At 40.9% G+C, this 21862-nt stretch overlaps 1 protein-coding gene across 4 annotated transcripts in view; it reads left to right on the plus strand.

Annotated features, from left to right (window-relative positions):
- Nucleotides 1–21862, plus strand: part of ANXA3 (annexin A3) — a 60797-nt gene that overhangs the window by 23846 nt on the left and 15089 nt on the right. For 2 of the 4 annotated variants that reach the window (XR_002522051.2, XM_021938475.2), the window contains exons 5-9: nucleotides 1096–1269; nucleotides 5300–5394; nucleotides 8451–8564; nucleotides 12256–12346; nucleotides 18155–18234. Coding sequence is in view for 3 of the 4 variants with exons in the window: in XM_021938475.2 (XP_021794167.2) it covers nucleotides 1110–1269; nucleotides 5300–5394; nucleotides 8451–8564; nucleotides 12256–12346; nucleotides 18155–18234 (540 nt within the window). In the remaining variant the exon portion in view is untranslated. The remainder of the gene's footprint in view (nucleotides 1–1095; nucleotides 1270–5299; nucleotides 5395–8450; nucleotides 8565–12255; nucleotides 12347–18154; nucleotides 18235–21862) is intronic. The other 2 variants (XM_003898719.4, XM_021938477.2) reach the window with 1 other exon arrangement.

The raw sequence follows: 21862 nt of genomic DNA on the forward strand, positions 1-21862 counted from the left end.
GATTTCTTGGTACTGTGGTGCCACCCCTTTTTACACCAAATATCAGTGTTTCCAGAACTGCCATGGCACTGGTGGGTGTGTGATTGAGTATGTTAATTAGCATATAATGAGATCCTAGGAGAATCCTAGGTCAAATCCAGCGCCACGTTGGGTCCAGCGGGTCTTAGCCAGCTTGATCCAGACTATGGGTTTTCAGGGTCATATCAGCCCCTAGTTTCTGCAGCTATTTCATCAGTTTCCTTTTGCTAGTCATGTGAAACTGCTGCCTGGAATTTTCTGTTCTCCTGTGGCCACCCCGTATTAGTCCTGTCTAACCACCACCACCACTGCTACCAACAACAATAATAATTATCATAATAAATCATTACAAATATGGCCCCCTTGGTTGGGCATGGTGGCTCATGCCTGTAATCCCAACACTTTGGGAGGGCGAGGCAGGAGGATCACTAGAGCCCAGGAGTTCAACACCAGCCTGGCAATATAGGGAGGGCCCTTCTCTACAAAAACCTCAAAAAATTAGCTGGGTGAGGGGCTTGGGCTTGTGATCCCAGCTACTTGGGAGGCTGAGGTAGGGGGATACTTTGAGCCGGGGAGGTTGAGGCTGCCTTGAGCTGTGATTGTGCCACTGATCTCCAGCCTGGATGACGGAGTAAGTCTATTTCAAAAACAAAATAAAAAAACAAAAAAACCCCAATACAATCCCATCAGTTCTTCCTGGATTTCATTCTTGCCCCTTTCACTAGAGATAAACACTATCCCAAATTAGAGTTCATTCCCATGAAACTTTTAATACCATCACTATATATACATGTACATATTGTTTTGTATGGTCTCAAACAGCATAAAATGAAATCATACTGTATACATTCTTCTGCAATATGTTTTTATCCCTTAACATTATATTTTTGAGATTTATCCATGTTGATATGGTTAGCTCTAGTGCATTAATTTTAACTGCATGGTATCTATTACATCACTATATCAGAAGATGGGAATATTGATGGAACATTTAAATTGCCTGCAATTCTTTTATATTGCAATATAAAAATGCTGCAGTGAATATTCCTCTTATGTCTCATTGTGCATATTTGCTAGCATTTCTCTAGAATATGACAAGAACTGGAATTTCCACATTGACGGGGATACTTCTCTTCAAATTAACTGGAAATTTTGCCATACTATTCTCTGAAATGAATGTAGAAATTAGCATTCCTTTCAGCAATGTACAAGACTTCCTTTTGCTCCATGTTCTCACCAATACTTGCCACAGTAAGACTATTCCATTTTTCTAATTAAGTGGGTCTAAATGGTATCTTATTCTGCATGTGTGTTTGTTTCCTCTCTCTACCCTGATGACTGATGCAGTTAAGCATCCTCACTTGTGCATCTGCTTCCACTTTCATACATCAATAAAATATAAAATATATTTTATCTATTTTTTTCAGTTGGTTTGTCTTCTTTAGATTGGCAATAATGTTTTATAATTCCTCAATACAAACTTTTTAAAAAATATTACAAACCATGAAAATATTTCTTATAAGTTTATGGTTTTCTTTTAACATTGGTGACATGGTTTGGTCCTGTGTCCCCACTCAAATCTCATCTTGTAGCTCCCATAATTCTCACGTATTGTGGGAGGGACCTGGTGGGAGATGATTGAATCATGAGGACAGGTCTTTCCCGTACTGTTCGCATGATAGTGAATAAGTGTCACAAGATCTGATGGCTTTATAAGGTGGAGTTTCTCTGCACAAGCTCTCTCCTTGCCTGCTTCCATCCGCATAAGATGTGACTTGCTCCTCCTTCCCTTCCACCATGATTGTGAGGCTTCCCCAGCCACATGGAACTATGAGTTCTCCATTAAACCTCTTTCCTGCATAAATTGCCCAGTCTAGGGTATGTCTTTATCAACAACGTGAAAATGGATAAATACAATTGGTTACAGTAATTTTTATTGCATAGAAGTTTTAAATTTTAGTGAAATCAAGTTTACCAAGATTTTTGTCTAGGATTTATTCTTATTGAATCTTTTCTATAATGAAGTCATAAAGATATTCTCCTACATTTTTTTTCAAAGTTTTGAAATTTTATTTTTCATATTATGATCTTTAATCTACATGAAATTAATGTTCATGGATGGTATTTAAAGGTGTCTCATTTTGTTCTGTTTCATGTGGACATTTAATTGCCCCAGAACAATGTATTGAAGAGCTCATCCTTTTCACACTGATTTGTATGTAATGTCACCTCTGTTTTATGTTTCCCTATTTTTCTCTTCTCTGTTATGCTTCATTTATCTATTTGCCTCTCCCACTGTCACGATTATTAGGGTTTTATAATGACACTAAATATCTACTGGGCAACGTTTTTCTTGGCTCTTTGCCCTCCTCTATGAATTTTAAAAGTGGCTTGTCAAATTTCATAAATATATTATATTAGAACTTTATATCAATATAATATTATGTTATTTCTGCCTGTTTAAGGGTTTTTTTTTCCATTTTTCAATGTAAGTTATTTCTTCATTTATCTCTTGATTGCCTTTTTTTTTTTTTTTTTTTTTAAAGGGAGAAGGGTTTGCTCTGTCACCTAGGCTCAAGTGCAGTGATATGATCATAGCCCACTACAGCCTCAAACTCTGGGGCTCAAGGGATCCTATGGCCTCAGCCTCTGGTGTTGCTAGGACTACAGGTGCTCATCACAATGTTTGCCTAATTTTTTAATTTTTTGTAGTGACAGGGTCTTGCTATGTTGCCCAGGCTAGTCTTGGACTCCTGGGTTCAAGCAATCCTTCTGCCTTGTCCTCCCGAAGTCCTGGGATTACAGATGTGAGCCACTGCACCCAGCCGGATTGCCCTATTTATATCTAGTGTTGAGTAGACTGTTTCATGAGGTTAATAGTCTTTAAATTCTGTTGCCTCTTTTTAAACATTATGTTTCTTCATGAATTTGCACTTTGGCTTACAGGCCTTCTTTAAGAAGGAGGTTATTGTTTATGAGCACCACTTCTGATACGTTCTGAGTTCAGAATCAGGTATCATAATGGTGTTTGCATTAGGGCTAGGTCAGACCCAGTCTCTGAACTGGAGGCATCTTGGCTTAGTTTTTGATCTTGAGCATGTTTAAAAATAAGAGATGAGAAACTGCCAGGCATACAAACTACAAATAACTGCAGGTAGTTTGGTATATTTGTAGTCCAGTTGCATAGGTTATAGAGATGCAGAGAGGGGGTAGAAAATGAGAACAAAGACATAAGGCAGGAGAGATCATAATGAGCTGATATACGAGCTAAGGGGCTTAAACTTCATCCTGAAGATTACAAAGAGCCATTTGAATTTTAGCCAAGGTGATAACATGATCAGATTGTATTTTTAAACATTTACTTAGGCAGTAGTGTACAGGAATAATCATATGTGGGTCACATTAGGAGGCGATTTAGGTTATCCAGGTAAAATATGATAAGGACACAGTGGCAGAGGGCATGCAGAGGAGACGACAAATGTAAGAGATGCAGATAATTGCTATAATATAGAGAATAAGATAAAGAAAGGAATCTGAGCTGATTCCCAGGATTTTTGCCTGGATGACTATATCCATAGTTGTGCATGAGGGAACATAGAAAGACAGACAAGTCAGAGAGGAAATACAATAAAGTCCACCCAGAACACGCTGAGTTTCAGATACTTGTGCAGTTGAGGTGGCTGGTAGTGTACTGACACGGATGCTGGGTACGGTACACACATGACGGGTCCACATTGGTACTCAGACCCACAGAGCACAAACACACTTTAATCTGATTCAGTATTTACTTCACTATGTATAAGAATATAAAACCAAAGACACAGAAAGGCAGCATCTTTCACTGGGAGGCCCAGCAGCTAACCAAGTACACAGAAGCTTTTGCGTCATCATTGATGTAAGTTATGTACCACTGCCTTGGAAGTGTGTAGATGAGGTCTGTGAGGGTCACCTTGACACAAAGAAGTTGAGCGTTGAGTTGCGGGTGCTCTTTTATACCTCTCTAGTCATGCGTGCTCTAGGCCTGCAAGCCAATTCACAGCTCCCCAAATCAGGTATCATCGTGGGCTGGGAAATTAATAACACACAACTTTCCACGTTTATCTTACTACTGTAGTCACCAAAATAAGAGTGATCTTGAGGTCATTCTCAGGCAGGCCAGCATCAGCTCTGGCCTGATGTTACCTTTCACTTACAAACAATTCATTTTGTATATGGGTTTGAAATTCATGAGAGAGGCCAGGTGCGGTGGCTTACCCCTGAAATCCCAGCACTTTCTGAGGCTGAGGCGGGTGGATCATCTGAGGTCAGGAGTTCAAGACCAGCCTGATCAACGTGGTGAAACCCCATCTCTACTGAATAAAAAAAAAAATTAGCTAGGCATGATTGCACATGCCTGTAATCCCAGCTACTTGGGAGGCTGAGGCAGGTGAATCGCTTGAACCCGGGAGGTGATGGTTGCAGTGAGCCGAGATGGTGCCATTGCATTGCAGCCTGGGCAATGAGAGAGAGAGGGTGGTGGGGAGAGAGAGAGATGGAGAAAGGGAGGAAGGGAGGAAGGGAGGAAGGGAGGAAGGAAGGAAGGGAGGAAAGAGGGGGGAGGGTGGGAAGGAGGGAGGGAGGAAGGAGGAAGGAAAGAAGGAAGAAAGGGAGGGAGGGAGGGAGGGAGGGAGGGATGGGGGGATGTGGAAGAAATGCATGAGAGAGATGTGGACCAGAGATAGAAATATATGTTTTGTGGTCAGAGATTTGGGTTCAACTTCTTGCTGGACCACTCAGAAGTTGTGTGACTTTGGCAAGGAAGATAAGTTCATGTCTTCATCTTTAGTACAGCGGGCCCCTGTGAATATTAACTATGGCAATGAATAAAAGGGTGTTTCATGCAGGGCAGATTCTCATTAAGGGTTAGTTCCTGTTTTCCAGGGAAGAAATATTTTGATATCAATTATGGGAGAGAAATAAAAGGCAATAAGACAGTAACCAAACCTCATAAAGGTAAAAACGTCAAGTTCAAAAGTAGTACGTTCTTTTGTCTGATGTACAGAAAGGAGTATTTAGACAATGATTGTTTCCTTCCCCCAAAACTATCCAAATAAAGATAACTTTCTTTTCCAAAACTCGGGCAAACAAAACAAATAAATAAATAACGATCCCAACCAGGTAAGAAGCTGGGAATTAAAATGCCTTACTCTCTGCATTTGTCTCAGGCTATTGATCATTTTGCTTTAGGTCAAGACAGATATTGAGCATCAATATTGAGTAAAATAACTTTTGTTTCCTTTAGGCACCGATGAGAAAATGCTCATCAGCATTCTGACTGAGAGGTCAAATGCACAGCGGCAGCTGATTGTTAAGGAATATCAGGCAGCATATGGAAAGGTAAGGTCATGTTCACATGACAGGCAGTAAAGAGATCGTTAATGTACCATGGTCGCTCCCACATGGTTATGCCTACAGTTTTCTGTTTCAGGCTGAGTGTAACAGAAGATGCCCTGCGCACCCAGTCAGGAGCCTGGAATCTGAGTTGCGGTTTTGCCTTGAACTGGCTGACTGACTTTGGGCATGTTACTTGGTCTTTCTGGGCCTCAGTTTCTTCACTTGTAGGATATGGTTTGCCTTAGCCCAGTGGGTTCTAAACCAGAAGTGATTTTGCTCCCCAGGGGACATTTGGGATGAATGGAGACGTTCTGATGATCACAAACAGGATGGTGGGGGGTACTTCTAGCGTGTAGTAGGCATAGGTCAGGGATGCTACAAGCATCCGAGAATGCTCAAGGCAGCCCTCCACAACAAAGAATTACCAGGCCAACTATCTGACTAATTCTGTCTTAGACAACCTTTTATTTCTCTTTCAATTTTAAAATACTTTTGTAGTTATAGGTTTGATTCATTCAGCAAATGAAAATTTAGTGATTAGCAGAAACTAACTGCATAAGAACAAGTAACTTTGGGAGGCCCAGGCAGGAGGATCACCTGAGATCAGGAGTTTGAGACCAGCCTGACCAACATGGTAAAACCCCATTTCTACTAAAAATGCAGAAATTAGCCTGGTGTGAGGGCACATGCCTGTAATCCCAGCTACTCGGGAGGCTGAGGGCTGAGGCAGGAGAATCGCTTGAACCCGGGAGACGGAGGCTTCAGCGAGCCGAGATTGATCCAGCCCGGCAACAGAGCAAGACTCTGTCTCAAAAAAAAAAAAAAAAAAGCAAAAAGTAAGACTTAGTCTTTGCTATACAGTTTCTTTGTCCAACGCCTATTTTCGAGTACTAATCTGTGTTAGGAGATATCCTAGACATTGGATATAGACTGGTATAGAAAGCAGATCCTGCCTTCTTTCATGGAGCTAACATTCTATTAGAATATAATAAACAAGTAAATAAAAATAATTCAGATATGATAAGTGATATGAAAGAATTAAAATGGTTTATATGATAGACAGTGACTGGTGAGTGGCTCCTGCAGATAGGGTGATGAAAGAATGTCAGTGAGGGGTTGTTACCTTACTCCCCACTAAGCCTAAACAATACTAGGGGTTCTGCTCTGCTTGACCAGGAGATAGTATTTAAGGTACAGCAAACACAAAAGCCCTGATGCAAAAAGAAGCAGGGAATATGTGAGAAATAAAGAATTCCAATATGGCAGGAACGTAGAAAGTGAAGGGGGCAGAAGAAAGAGATGAGGCTGGAGAGAGGTTGAGAACATGCTAAGGGTCTTGGTAGAGTTTAGATTTTATTCTAAGGGCTACAGGGAACCACTGGAGGTTTGTAAGCAGAGGAATAATATAATGCAGTTTTTATTTTTAAAGGATTATTTTGCCTGCTGTAGATAATGAATTGTGGAGGGAAAAGGTACAAATGGAGACTGTTGAGAGGGTCTGGTGACCATCCACAGGCAGCTCAGGAATTACCTCCTGGAAGCGTTCTCCAGGCCCCCAGGCGCCATTAAGACACCCGTCTCTGAGCTCCCTTTATCAGATACTTAACATATAATATGGAAATTTTACCTTTGAATATTTCTGTGTTTCCCATGAGGGCAGAATGTCTTAGGATAAAGACTTTGTCTAACTTACCTTTAAAGGCCTAGCACAGAGCAGGTGCCCAGAAAACATTTGTTGAATTGAATGAATTGCCTGGCTTCTGGGCAAGACAACACTTTCACATAAAGAGAAGGTGAGTGATCTATTGGCCTTTCAGTATTTCCAAAATATGGAAGAAAGATGGAGGTGGAGGGGAACAACCATTTCTCACAGTGGAATAGGATGAGATCTGTGAAGTAAGATTCGGTTGCAGTGGCTTGGATTGAGGACAGATGGTAGTGAAATTTACCATTTAGAGAGGAAAAAAATGCTCTCTAATTGGCAATTAAAGCAGAGCTGGGAACACTGAACGCCATCCCATTTGTTTCAGCAGGAACGTGCTGCTGCTGCACCCCCCAGGAGTGTGGTAGTGTCGGTCTGTGCCCACGGCGTTGCAGGAGGCTCAGAGGCTACCAGCCTCTATTTCAGAGCTGAAAATTATCAAGAGCAGGAACAAACATTATTCAGTATTATGCCATTGAATATTGAAAGTAGAAGCCCTGTTACCCCCCTTTAGGCAGGGGAGATGGACTGTACTTACGTGTGAAAACAGTACTCAAAACAATATCAATAGGTAATGTCTGTAAGAGGCTAAGTTCTAGTGTTCCATAGCCCTGTAGGATGACTCAGTTAACAATAATGTAGTTTCAAATAGCTACAAGGAGGATACTGAATATTCCTAAAACAAAAAAATGTTAGATGTTTGAGATGATGGGTATGCAATTACCCTGATCTGATTACCATACATTATATGTATTGAAACATCACTATGTACTTTATGAATAAGTACAATTATTATTTGTCAAAAAAAAAATAAGTCTAACATATTGTCATACTTAGGGTTTTTTTTTTCTTTACTTGTTGCCAGAAAATTGCTTCGGATGCCACCTAGTTCCACGTTCTCACCAGAGACACATGGCCAGCCACTGTCCTCCCTTCCCCTTCCTCTTGGAGCTCTTTGGGAGTTACTGAGAGGCAGGACACCCAGGAATAGAGCACCTCCCAGTGAAGCTGCGTGTGAATTTATAAGGGTTCCTCTTCCTCTTCCCTCACCCCAACCTAAGCATTGAAAGCACGGGGGACCTAGGAAATGCATTTGAATACAGTTCTTAATGTGGCACTCATGAAGTCCTCCCATTTGGCTCTCCTTCAAAAAACCTCTACAAAACTGAACAATTTGGGAGTAATTAGAAAATGCAGATTAATATTCATAGAAATATTTTCAACACTTCTGTTTATTCCCTGTGGATGGACGTGTTTTGCCTGATTTTGATACATATGTTCATCTTTCACTAGGTGACTTTAGAGGAAGAGAGAGGAAAAGTATTTCACATTTTTCTCCTTGGTTTTTTGATTTTAGGAGCTGAAAGATGACTTGAAGGGTGATCTCTCTGGCCATTTTGAGCATCTCATGGTGGCCCTAGTGACTCCACCAGCAGTCTTTGATGCAAAGCAGCTAAAGAAATCCATGAAGGTATGAGCCCCCCACAAGCCATTTCTGCCCAGGGTTTGACCGAGTCATCAAAAATAGTGACTTTCTGGCAGTGCACACTTGTGATGGGTGGACTTGGATGCCATTTTGGTCTGTACTCTCCCAGTGGTAGAATGACTCTGAAATAGGGAACAGTTATAGAACCTTAAGCCCAAATGTTCCTGGGCTGGAAGAATTTTGTCATATCCTTTGTTTGACATGAAGAGTCAAGTTCTCTAGTTTGTCATCATTGAAAGTAAATGGCACTGTCATAAACCCCAACACTGAAGCTAAAAACCTAGCATTATCCTTGAGCCCTTGTTTTCTCTTACCCTTCCACACTCCCAAATCTATCAGCAAGTTCATTAGTTTTACTTCAAAATCCACTGTAAATGTGTGCACTTCTCTCAAAATCCATTGCTACCGTTCTAGTCTGACCACCATCATCTCTTGACTGGTCCGTATCAATAGGCTTCTAACTAGTCCCTTTGCCTCCATTTTTGCCCACCTCAAATTCATTCTACACAGAATAGCCAAAATTATTTTTATTAATTTATTTTAAAAATCAGATTATGTTATTTACCTGCATAAATTTCCAATGGCTTTGAACACTTAAAATCCAAGCTGCTTATCATGACCTTCATTACCCATTAGTGCAGGTCCTGTCTAACTTGGTGACTTTTTAAAATTCTATTTATATCAGTGAGGGTTCCCTCAGAGAAGCTGAACCAATAGGCAGGACATAGACGTTAAAAGATTTATTATAAGGCCAGGTGCTATGACTCGTGCCTGTAATCCCAATACTTTGGGAAGCCAAGGTAGGTAGATTGCTTGAGCTCAAGAGTTTGAGATCAGCCTGGGCAACTTGGAGAAACCCTGTCTCTACAAAAAATAAAAAAAAAAATTAGCTGTGAGTAGTAGTGCATTCCTGTAGTTCCAGCTACTTGGGAGGCTGTGGTGGGAGGATCACCTGAGCCCAGAAGGTCGAGGCTGCAGTGAGCTAAGATTGTGCCACTGCACTTCAGTCTGGGTGACAGTGAGACCCTGTCTCAAAACAACAACAACAAAAATTTACTGGAAAGAATTGGAGGCCATGGTGGGAGGATTGCTGGAGCTCAGGAGTTCAAAACCAGCCTCAGACTGAGCAACATAGTGAGAACTTGTCTCTACAAAAAATTTTTAAAAATTAGCCGGGCGTGGTGGCTCATGCCTGTAGTCCCAGCTATTTGGGAGGCTGAGGTGGGAGAATTACTTAAGCCCAGGTCTTAAGTGTCCTTTGTAAGGACATGGATGCAGCTGGAAACCATCATTCTCAGCAAACCATCGCAAGAACAGAAAACCAAACACCGCATGTTCTCACTCATACGTGGGAATTGAACAATGAGATCACTTGGACACAGGAAGGGGATCATCACACATCAGGGCCTGTTGTGGGGAGCGGGGAGTGAGGGATAGCATTAGGAGATATACCTAATGTAAATGACAAGTTAATGGGTGCAGCGCACCAACATGGCACATGTATATATATGTAACAAACCTGCACGTTGTGCACATGTACCCTAGAACTTAAAGTATAATTTAAAAAAAGAAGAAGAAGAAGAAAAAAAAATTAGCCAGGCATGGTGGCTCATGCCTGTAGTCCCAGCTGTTTGGGAGGCTGAGGTGGGAGAGTCACTTAAGCCCAGCAGGTCTAGGCTGCAATGAGCCACGACTGTGCCACTGCACTCCAGCCTGGGACCCTGTCTCAAAAAAAAAAAAAAAAAAAAAAAAGAAGAAGAATTGGTTACATGATTATGGGATTGGTTAGGCAAGTTCAAAATCTGTAGGGCAGGCTGTCAGGAAAGGCAGGCTGGAACTCTTGGGCACAAGCTGAAGCTGTCCACAGAAAGAATCTTCTAAATAGGAGCCTCACCTCTGGTCTTAAGCCCTTTCAACTGATTGGATCAGGTCTGCCGAGAAAGGTAATCTCCCTTACTTAAAGTGAATCAATAATAAACTGCTACAAAATACCTTCACGGCAACACATAGATTAGTGTTTGATTGAATAAGTGGCATTATAGCCTGGCCAAGCTGGTGCATAAAACTGACCGTCATACCCCCTCCTGCTCACCCATTAATGATGTAGCTACACTGACCTTTTCTCTGCTCCTTGAACATCATAAGCCTATTCTTGTTTTGAGACATTTATACATGATGCTTCTTCCATCTGGAATGCTTTTCCTCCAGACATTTTCCATTAATTCACTCAAATATATTTTCTTACCTGCACTTATTACTGCCTAAAAGTATCTTGTCTATTTATTTGTTTTTGAGACAAGGTCTCGCTTCATTGCTCAGGCTCTAGTACAGTGGTGCAATTATGGCTCACTGCAGCCTCAACCTCCCAGGCAAGCAATCCTCCAACTTCATCCTCCTGAGCAGCTGGGACTACAGGCACACACTGCCACACCTGGCTGATTAAAAAAATTTTTTTGTAGAGACAGAGTCTTGCTATGTTGCTCAGGCTGGTCTCAAACTCCTGAGCTCAAGCAATTCTCCCGCCTCGGCCTCTCAAAGTACTGGGATTACAGGTATAAGCCACTGCACCTGGCCTTGTCTGTTTTTAAAATCCATTTGTTTATTACCTTTTTTCATCTAACTAAAAGGCAAACCTCCACCATGGCAGGGAACCTCATTGGTCTTGGCCTATATCTTCTGTTCCTAGAGCAACTTCTGAAATGAAGTGAGTGCTCAACATATTAATTAATAGGAAGGAGGAAAAAGAAGGGAGCCTAGATCTGAGGCATAAGCCATATTCTGCCTTGTCATCAGGCAATGGAGTTATCTTCTTTTCCGTGGAGGACATATGGGCATCTGAGAAGCAGATGGCAAGATGGAATTTGATGTACAAGAGATTTATTGTGAGAAATGCCTGTGAAGGATAAAGAGGAGAAGAGCAGGGTAGGTGGGGTGAACCTTCAGACTGCAGTGCAGGCCTGACACCTGTGAGAGAGAGGAGAGGAAGTAGGCTGAGATTAGGAAGAGCCTCAGTGCATGGTGAAGCTCCGAGAAAGCCCTGGCAGGCTGTTGGGGAGCCCCTGAACAAAGACTGCCCTTTGGAGGAGTTCTGTGTTGGGCGCAAGTCCAGTACTCCTGCTGTTTACAGTCATTGACTGACAGCCACCTGGAGAGGGCATGACCTCAGTGTGAACTCTGGTAGATCTAAAGGTGTGGCAGTTGGAGGCTGTTAGCCAACTGCATTCTTTGCAGCTGATTCTCTTGAAGTGAAATCTGAGCATTGTTTTCCTATGGCTACCCAATGGGGAGGGTTTAGCAGGTGTAATTGTAAGGATTAGATTCACCAATAAGTATTAGAACAGTTTCTCTTTTACATAAAAGAAATCCAGAGTAAGTAGCCCTGAGCAGGCTGTGATGGCACCACCATTATCAGAGATTCAGGCTCCTACTATCTTGAGGGTCTGCCATCTTGTTTTATATAGATGAAATGACACTTTTGAGTAAATCAATACAAGGTTCTCTATGTTAATACTAAAATATATGGAAAAATAGAAAACTACTTTAGAGCAATAGAGAACCTTGTATTGATTTACTCAAAAGTGTCATTTCATCTATATAAAATAAGACATTAAGATCAAAAGGCATGAGATTAAGTTATTTAAGTGTTCTAAAAATTAGATTTTCTTTTCCTTTTTAGGGTGCTGGAACAAATGAAGATGCCTTGACTGAAATCTTAACTACCAGGACAAGCAGGCAAATGAAGGAGATCTCTCAAGCCTATTATACAGGTATCTTATTTTCTGCTTACCTTCACCACTGTTCACACATATTCGAGCCAATGTTGCTTTTCCCAGAATCCTCCCAATCTCTTCATGAGGCATTTTGGGCGGACAAGACTTATAGAAAGGAGAATACATTCTAAAATCAGCTGAAGACTATGGGTTTCCAGGAAAAATTGGAATATGATCTGAGCTAGATACTGCTACATAACAATAGCATTAATGCTTTACGTTTATAATATTATAGCTGCAGTGGATTTTGCTCTCAGCAATCTCTCATTAATTGAATTAACCATTTTCATCAATGGAAGAGACTCAGATCATATTTTATTATGAGGTGTTAAAAATCACTCAGATTAGATCCACGATTTTTGGTGTGGGAAATTAGATTAATTTAGAGGATGTGTTGAGCATGACGATTCAATAGAATTAGTTAAAAGACCTAATAGTCTGCTGGCTGTGTAAAATTAGAAAGCCTCTGCAATGCAATTCTGACTCTAACTACCCAGGGTTAGTGTGACTTCACAGGTTAAGGTCACAGTCCCCACAAGACTACCTTCACCTCAGACACCAGCCCACAAGCTCAGGTGTTTTCAGGCTACACATGCTTTTAACCGACTGGCTACAAATTCAGGGTTCTCACTACTCTCGGGTTCAATAGCACACCAGAATGACACAGAACTCAAGAAAGTACTATATTGACAAACGCGGTATTATCATAAAGGAAACAAATCAGGGCCAATCAAATGCAGAGACCGCATAGGGAGATATTGGGAAGGGTCCAGTAGAAGCTTCCACTCTCCTGACACAACCTGCAAGCTCACTTGATTATTGGTAGCCTTAGTTTTTTTTTTTGTTTTTTTTTTTTTTTTTTTTTTGAGACGGAGTCTCGCTCTGGCGCCCAGGCTGGAGTGCAGTGGCCGGATCTCAGCTCACTGCAAGCTCCGCCTCCCGGGTTTTTACGCCATTCTCCTGCCTCAGCCTCCCGAGTAGCCGGGACTACAGGCGCCTGCCACCTCGCCCGGCTAGTTTTTCGTATTTTTTAGTAGAGACGGGGTTTCACCGTGTTAGCCAGGATGGTCTCGAACTCCTGACCTCGTGATCCGCCCGTCTCGGCCTCCCAAAGTGCTGGGATTACAGGCTTGAGCCACCGCGCCCGGCCGGTAGCCTTAGTTTTTATTGGGGTTTCATTATATAAGCATGATTGGTTGAACCATTGTTCATGTGATTGAACTCAATCTCCAGTCCCCCTACACTCCCCAAACATCAGGCTAATATTGTGGCTCAAAGCCTCAACCTTTTAATCGTATGGTTGATCTTTCTAATGTGACCAGCCTTTATTCTAAGTCATCTTGTTAGCATAACTGAGCTGCAGTCCAAGAGACCAACCATGAGTAATAAAGACACACCTATGACTTGGGAAATCCAAAGGATTTAGAGTTTACCTCCCAGGAATCAGGAATAAGACCAGCCCAATTCTTTACTATTCAGCAGCCCCATAGAACCTTCTCCAAGTACTTTAAGGAAGTCACAGTTTCTCTGTTTGTGTCTCACGGAGGTCAGTTGTGTCATAGGAGCTTTTGCAGTGGGAGAGGTCCAAAGAAGGAGTACATATTGGTCCTCAGGTGGGTGTTAAAGAGGTTGCTTTGGGAAATTCTTGTTAGAAGGTAAATACTTCAATGACAGGTAACTATTTTGTTATTGATGTGCTAATTGGGTTCTAATCAGAAAAACAGAAACAGCACTAGGTATTTTGACAGATAAAATGTAATATAAAGAATTGCTGGCCGGGCGCGGTGGCTCAAGCCTGTAATTCTAGCACTTTGGGAGGCCAAGGCAGGCGCATCACGAGGTCAGGAGATCGAGACCATCCTGGCTAACATGTTGAAACTCCGTCTCTACTAAAAATACAAAAAGAAATTAGCTGGGCATGGTGGCGGGTGCCTATAGTCCCAGCTACTCCGGAGGCTGAGGCAGGAGAATGGTGTGAACCCTGGAAGCGGAGGTTGCAGTAAGCCGAGATTGCACCACTGCACTCCAGCCTGGGCGACAGAGCAAGACTCTGTCTCAAAAATAAAAAAATAATAAAAAAAAGAATTGCTTAAAGGGTCTGGTGCGGTGGCTCATGCCTGTAATCCCAGCACTTTAAGAGGCTGATCACAAGGCCGGCGGATCACAAGGTCAGGAGTTTGAGACCAGTCTGGCCAATATGGTGAAATCCCGTCTCTACTAAAACATACAAAAAAAATTAAATGGGCGTGGTGGCACGCACCTGTAGTCCCAGCTACTCAGGGGGCTGAGGCAGGAGAATTGCTTGAACCCAGGAGACAGTGGTTACAGTGAGCCGAGATCGCACCACTGCACTACAGCCTGGGCAACAGAGTGAGATTCCATCTCAAAAGAATTGCTTAAGCTGAGCACAGTGGCTCATGCCTATAATCCTAGCATTTTGGGAGACTGAGGTGGGCAGATCGCGTGAGCCAAGGAGTTTAAGACCAGCCCAGGCAACATGACAAAACCCCGTCTCTACAAAAAATACCAAACATTAGCCGGGTGTGGTGGTGCACGCCTACAGTCCCAGCTCCTCAGGAGGCTGAAGTGGGAGGATCACTTGAGTCTAAGAGATTGAGGCCCCAGTAAGCCTTGATCTTGCCACTGCACTCCAGCCTGGGTGACAGAGTGAGACACTGTCTTGGAAAAAAAAAAAAAAGAATTGCTAAACACCTTTCAGAGAACTAAAAAAGGAAAAGGGGAACAAAGGGATTCATGCAGAGTATAATCCCCCAGACCTGAGACAACAGAGGAAAGAGGTTGAGTTTGTCAGAAACTGGAAGTTAGAAGAGGGATATACCTGGCTGATGTTGGTACCTTAGGGGCTCAGAGCAGAGGCTTAAGGAGCAAGAGTTCAGACCTCTGAAAAGAGGGAAAGTGACTTGTTCTAGGAACTACAGCCAGTTGCTGCTGTCAAGGTGAACGGCCTTCACTGAGTTGACACTGATATGAATAGCCATCAAATATCTTGCACTTCTTTCCACTTCCTGCCTTCCAGTCCCCCTCTACTCCCCACTACTGGTGGAACCTAAAAGGGAGTGGGAACAGAAAGAGGTAGACAAGAGAACTGCTTAATCATTAATGCACAAAGGGTATGTTGTAGGTATTTAAAATATTTCAGTTCAACAAGGTTTACATATTTTACAAAACCCATCATCAGAGCCATGCACTGTATCCCAAGTTGGCTTGGTATTTTCTGGTGTTTCTTAGAAGAGTTGCTGCTCCCCTAGTGGACCTGCCCTGTGACAGATCCCTGGAGCCCAGCATTTAGGTACAAACACTTCCAGGATGTAAGCTTTATAAGAATGAAGATTTTTGTCTATGTTGTTCACTACTGTATCCTCAGTTCTAAGAACAGTGGGGGAGATAAGTGCAAATATTTATTAAATGAGTGTCCTCAAAATTGAGGTTAAGGTCTTAAGAGCCAAGTGAAACTTCTAGCATTCAGGATAGTGTTGTGCAGATATGACAAATGATAATAGCACAAAGTTACCAGAGCCTCAATTTCTATGTGAGTAATGCTCTCTGAGGCTACAAGGGATGCAACTGCATCAAGGTTACCTTGGTTACTAGAGATAAATGATACACAAGAAGATCAAGAAGGAAATTGTCTCAATCATGCATGGCCAAGCTTTATAGAGATTCAAGTCACAGCACTACCTGAGGGACCCAGCTATGTTGTCAGTCTCTCGGCCGCAGGCATCCATTGCTTCCCATGCTAATGTTTTCCATGACAGTAACTGTTCCTCTTCCTTTTTGCTTCTCATGTTCTTGACACCAGCAAGTAACATCCCCTCCCTTACCACATGGTGTTTGTCTACCCAAGGCTTATAAATATTTGTGCATAGTTTTTGGTTATTCTTGGCTACTGTTTTCTTCATTATTTCTAGGAGTCTTTCAGTTCTTTATTATTCTGTTGTCTTTGTCTCCTTTTCTGTGTCACTCATTCTCTAAGACAGAAGATACAATGGGTTCAGGAAGTCACGATCAAGTTGGCCCTCATAAAGGGACCAGATGTCTTGTATAGGTTATCCAGTACAGTGGCACAATAGGGTCTAAATAAATAGAGATCTAAATTCTTAACTTTTTTCAGTATTCTAAAGTCAATGGTGTGTGAGGGAACACTGAAACAGGTATCAGGAACTCAAAGTTCTAGTCCAGACACCTGTATTGTTAAAATACTCTATTTAATTTTACACTCTACTGTGCCTCAAAATGCATAAAGTAGTTGTCAACTTAGATTGAAATAATATTTTAGTCTAATTTCCCACAAAATATTTCATGTAAAGGGAGAGGCTGTGTGAAATGACTTATAGAGTCTCATCTAAATAATTCCAAAATTATAAAATACTTCCCCAAGTTCTAACAAATGGCAGCTTCATTCTTTTACTTGATATTTTCAAATTTAAAGTTTTTATCTAGCCAGAATGAAGGATAGATGTAACAATATCACAACTATTAGGTCTAATGATGCCTACTAAATATTATTATTTAGAAAAATAACACACATTTTTGGTGGATTTTGCTTATATGAATTGCTTTGAAAAATTACAGATTTCATAAAAAGGAGACTTACTAAAATCATGCTGAAGAAGTTTCCATCTCAATGCAGTTCTTGCTATTAGATAATCTCATATCACTTTCTATAATTGTCTTTCATTGGTTTAAAAAGATGAGAATTCTCATGGCTATTATGGATAATTTATAGAGTTCTTGAGAATGATAAAGACAGAGTTCAAATAGCCACATGGTGTCGCCTACAACCAGGTGTATAGTGGCTCCAAGAGAAGCACCACCCCATGGATGGGGCAGACAGAGATTGAAGACTGATGGGCACCACACATCACAGGCCATGCAAAAGGGGCTACATCTAGTCAGTACTGAAATACATGAACACACAATTGGCATTTGTAAAGGGAGATGGCATGTTTTGAGGTAGCTTTCTTACTTTTGGGAGATACTAAAAAATATAGTTTAGTTATATTCCTTGCGATTAGGGTTAGATTCAATAAAACAGAAAAATTACAGTGGCTTACAAAAAGTAGAAGTTTATTTTAATCATATGTAGAAGTCTAGACATTGCCAATTCTAGGACTAGTATGACAGCTACTAAAAGCTTTTAGGAACTCAGGCTTCTTCTTGATTACTTTTATGCCATCCCTAGGAAGTGGTCCTTATCTTCACAGTCCAAGATGGCTGCCCAAGATGCAGATATCAGTTCACATGTAAGGCAGTCAAATGGAGGAAAGACTAAGATGAACGTGGTCCCATCCCTTTAAGGAGATTTCCCAGCAAAGTCATATTTGTCTGCCTTCATTTCATTGTGAAGAACTAAGTTATAGGACTGCACTAGCTAAGAGGAAAGCTGGGAATATAGTTTTTAAGCTGTGTGCATTGTATCTTGCTTAAGGTTAGGGTTCTCTTAGTATGGAAGATGGTCAGAATGGAAATTGAAAGGCAAACTAGTAGCTCATCCACCCCAGCTTTTCCACTGTGCATCCCTTAGTGCCATTGTCAGATGAAATAAACCATGATTTGCTCCAGAATGACAACTCTTTCTATTCTTTTGCATTTACCACAACACAGTGCAGTAAGAGTTACAAGAACAATGTACCATCTCACAACAGAAGAGCATGAAGAGATTAAAGGGCAAGATTTGTCTTATCACATACTCATTCTTTGCTAGTGTTGGCATTTAAACTTTTCTGTTTTATAATCGTATTTTTCAGTTTGTCAAGGCTTAATTTCATTCTGATTTGGTTTCAGTATACAAGAAGAGTCTTGGAGATGACATTAGTTCGGAAACATCTGGTGACTTCCGGAAAGCTCTGTTGACTTTGGCAGATGTAAGGTTTTATTTTTTATTTTTTAACTCCCCAGTAATCTGCATGCTCAATAATAATTTTTAGGGAGTTTAAAAATAACCAAACTGAGACAATTAGTTCACAATTTTCCTTATGAGATGGTTTGTTCATTTTACATTTTCATTGCCACCAAGCAATGTAATGTTTAACCAAGATCATAAAAGCATACATAATGATGTAACAACAAAGAAAACTTATTTGAGTCAGTAAGTGGAGGTGTTTTGGTCAGGTTTCACAATTTTGACATTAGAAGACATTCTGATACATCATCTGACATACAATATTTATTTCCATTATAAGTGTCTCCATTTTAAAGAACAGGTTTATTTTCTTCTGGACTCCAAAGAATAAATATTTCTTTTGTTAGCTTCTAAATTAAATAGGAAGCATGATACAGAAGAATTGTCTTTAGAGATGGGAATTAAACTAACAAATGAGTATCAGTCTCAGGATTAAAAAAAGAAAGTGATTGCTGCAACTTCAGCCTTGCCACCTTGGAAAAGCTGCCAAACTATTAATCACTATGTGACCTAATGAGGCCACACCTTGCTTTCTCTTTGTAGAAGGCTCATGACTTTTATCATAAAGATGGTAAGGTCAAAGAGGAGATATATTCATAGCTATGTGTAAGAGAGAAAGTGATTTAAACCATATCTCACCAATTTTCTTTCAGCTGATTTACATAGCACCTACAGTGTGAGAAAATCCCAACAATGGTCTCAGCCTCATGGTTGAAACAGCACCTGTCAAAGTGAGACATTATGCCATTAGGAAGCAATTTATCTAAATTATGGTTTCAATTACTTTAAATGTGAAAACCTTATGAAGGTTGAACCCACAACACCAAATTTATGAAGTATTGCTGCAAGCATATGCTCTCAGAGGTATATATTCATAAGTGCACATCTGTTTGTGTATGGACATGAACACACCCACCCACAGGAGGCAGTATAGAGCAGGGCTCTAGCACAGGGTTCTAGAATCAAACAGGGCTGGAATCTCATGCTGCCTACTAGCTTTGTATATTTGGACAAGTTCTTTAAGTCTTAAAGCATTCATTTTCATATCTGTAAAACTAAAATACTAATAATGCCAAGTACTCATAGGATGTTATGAAGATTAACAGAAAGAGAGAGCATGTGAAGTACTTAGTGATCAACACAGGGCGGTGGTGGTTTGTTAGTATTATATTAAGACCAATGATAATCAGCATTTATATCATTGGAGCAGAGTGTACAGTGAAAGAGAACCAGAAGAAAGCAAACAGCAGCAGAGTATCAGCAGCACAGAAAAGAAACCAGGCAAAAATCAGACAGTCATGCAAGGACCTAATGTTTGAAAATACGAGCAAATTCATTTTAAACAATTGTAGCTAAATGTTTCATTCACCTGTAATTTGCCAAATAATTCAGGTAATCCCATGTTTTGTTTCTGTCTCCTGTCTTTCTATAATGTGCTTAAGTATTTGTACATGAACACACACACACCGCACACACACACGCACACAAACATCACTTAAACCATAGAACCTTTAATATTACAGTTGGTTTGGGGACTTTTGAGGACTTTTTTTTTTTCTCTTTTTTGAGACAGAGCCTCACTCTGTCATCCAGACTGGAGTGCAGTGGCACGATCTCGGCTCACTGCAACCTCTGCCTCCCAGGTTCAAGCAAATCTCCTGCCTCAGCTTCCCTGGTAGCTGGGATTACAGGCGCATGCCACCACACCTGGCTAATTTTTGTATTTTAGTAGAGACAGGGTTTCACCATGTTGGTCAGGATGTCTCAAACTCCTGACCTCAATCAATCCACCCGCTTCAGCCTCCCAAAGTGCTGGGATTATAGGCATGAGCCACTGCGCCTGGCCTTTGAGGTTTTTTTTTTTGTTTTTTTTTTTTAAATAAACTTTACTTTTTAGAGCAGCTTCAGATTTATGGAGAAATTGAGCAGAAAGTACAGAGAGCTCCGATATGCCCCTCTTCTACTCTCTCCTTTCCGTTATTATTATTATTATTATTATTATTATTTTGAGACAGGATCTCGCTCTGTTGCCCAGGCTGGAGAACCATGGTGTGATCTCAGCTCACTGTAGTCTTGACCTGCTGGGCCCAAGCAGTCCTCCCACTTCAGCCTCCTGAGTAGCTGGGACCACAGGTGCACACTACCACCTTGGCTAATTTTTTTGTTTTGTTTTGTTTTGTTTTGTTTAGAGAGAGAGAGAGAGAGAGAAGGTCTCACTCTTGCATTAGTATGTGTATTTGTTACAGTTGATGAATGAATATTGATACATTATTATTAACTGAAGTTTGTAGTTTACATTAGGGTTCACTCTTTCTGTCATATAGTTCTATGGATTTTAATAAATGTATAATGTCATATGTCTACCATTACAGTATGATAGAGTAGTTTCACTGTCCTAAAAATCCTCTGTGCTCTGCTGGTTCATACCTTCCTCCCCACCAACTACTGATCTTACTGTCTCTATAGTTTTGCCGTCTCTAGAATGTCCTGTAGTTGGCATCATACAGTATGTAGCCATTTCAGGCTGGCTTCTTTCACTTGGCTATATGCCTTTAAGGATCCTCTATGTCTTTTCATGGCTTGATAGTTCATTTCTTTTAAGTACTGAGTAATATTCCATGTATAGAATATTTATTTCACCTGCTGAAAGGCATCTTGGTTGCTTCCAAGTTTTGGCAATTGTAAATAAAACTTCTGTAAACATTCATGTGGAGGTTTTTGTGTGGACATGTTTTCAATTCCTTTGGTTAAGTACCGAGGGGTGCAATTGCTTGATCATATAGTAAGAGATATTTAGCTTTATAAAAAAAACTGCAGAACTGTCTTCCAAGGTGTCTGTACCATTTTGCTTTCATATCAGCAGTGAATGAGAGTTCCTGTTGCTCCACATTCTCACCAGTATTTGGTGTTGTCAGTGTTTTGGATTTGAGCCCTTCTAACAGGTTGTGTAGTGGCATCTGATTGTTTTGATTTGTAATTCTCTAATGACATACAATGTCGAGAGTCTTTTCATGTGCCACCTCTGTGTCGTCTTTGGTGAGATGCCTATTGAGATCTTTCAACCATTTTTAAATTGGGTTGTTATTTTCATATTGAGTTTTAAGAGTTCTTTATGTATTTTGGATACAAATTCTTTATCGGATACATGTTACAAATATGTTCTCCCAGTTTGTACCTTGTCTTTTCTTCCACATAAGACCTCTGTGTTGGGTTGGGCACAGTGGCCCACACTTGTATTCCCAGAGATTTGGGAGGCTGAGTTGGGGGGACAGCTTGAGGCCAGGAGTTTGAGACCAACCTGGGCAACATAGCGAGATTCCCATCTCTAAAAAAAATTTTAAAATTAGCTGTGTGTGGTGGTGTGCACCTGTAGTCACATTAGCTACCCAGGAGGCTGAAGCGGGAAGATAGCTTGAGCCTTGGAGTTCAAGGTTACAGTGAGCTACATTTGCAGCACTACACTCTAGCCTGGCTGACAGAGAGCGAGGTCCTGTCTCTAAAAAGATATATATATATATGAAGATATGTATATATGAATATATATGAATGTATGTATATATGAATGTATGTATATATGAATATATATGAAT

This window comes from Papio anubis, chromosome 3 (assembly GCF_008728515.1).
Source record: "Papio anubis isolate 15944 chromosome 3, Panubis1.0, whole genome shotgun sequence".
Lineage (NCBI taxonomy): Eukaryota > Metazoa > Chordata > Mammalia > Primates > Cercopithecidae > Papio > Papio anubis.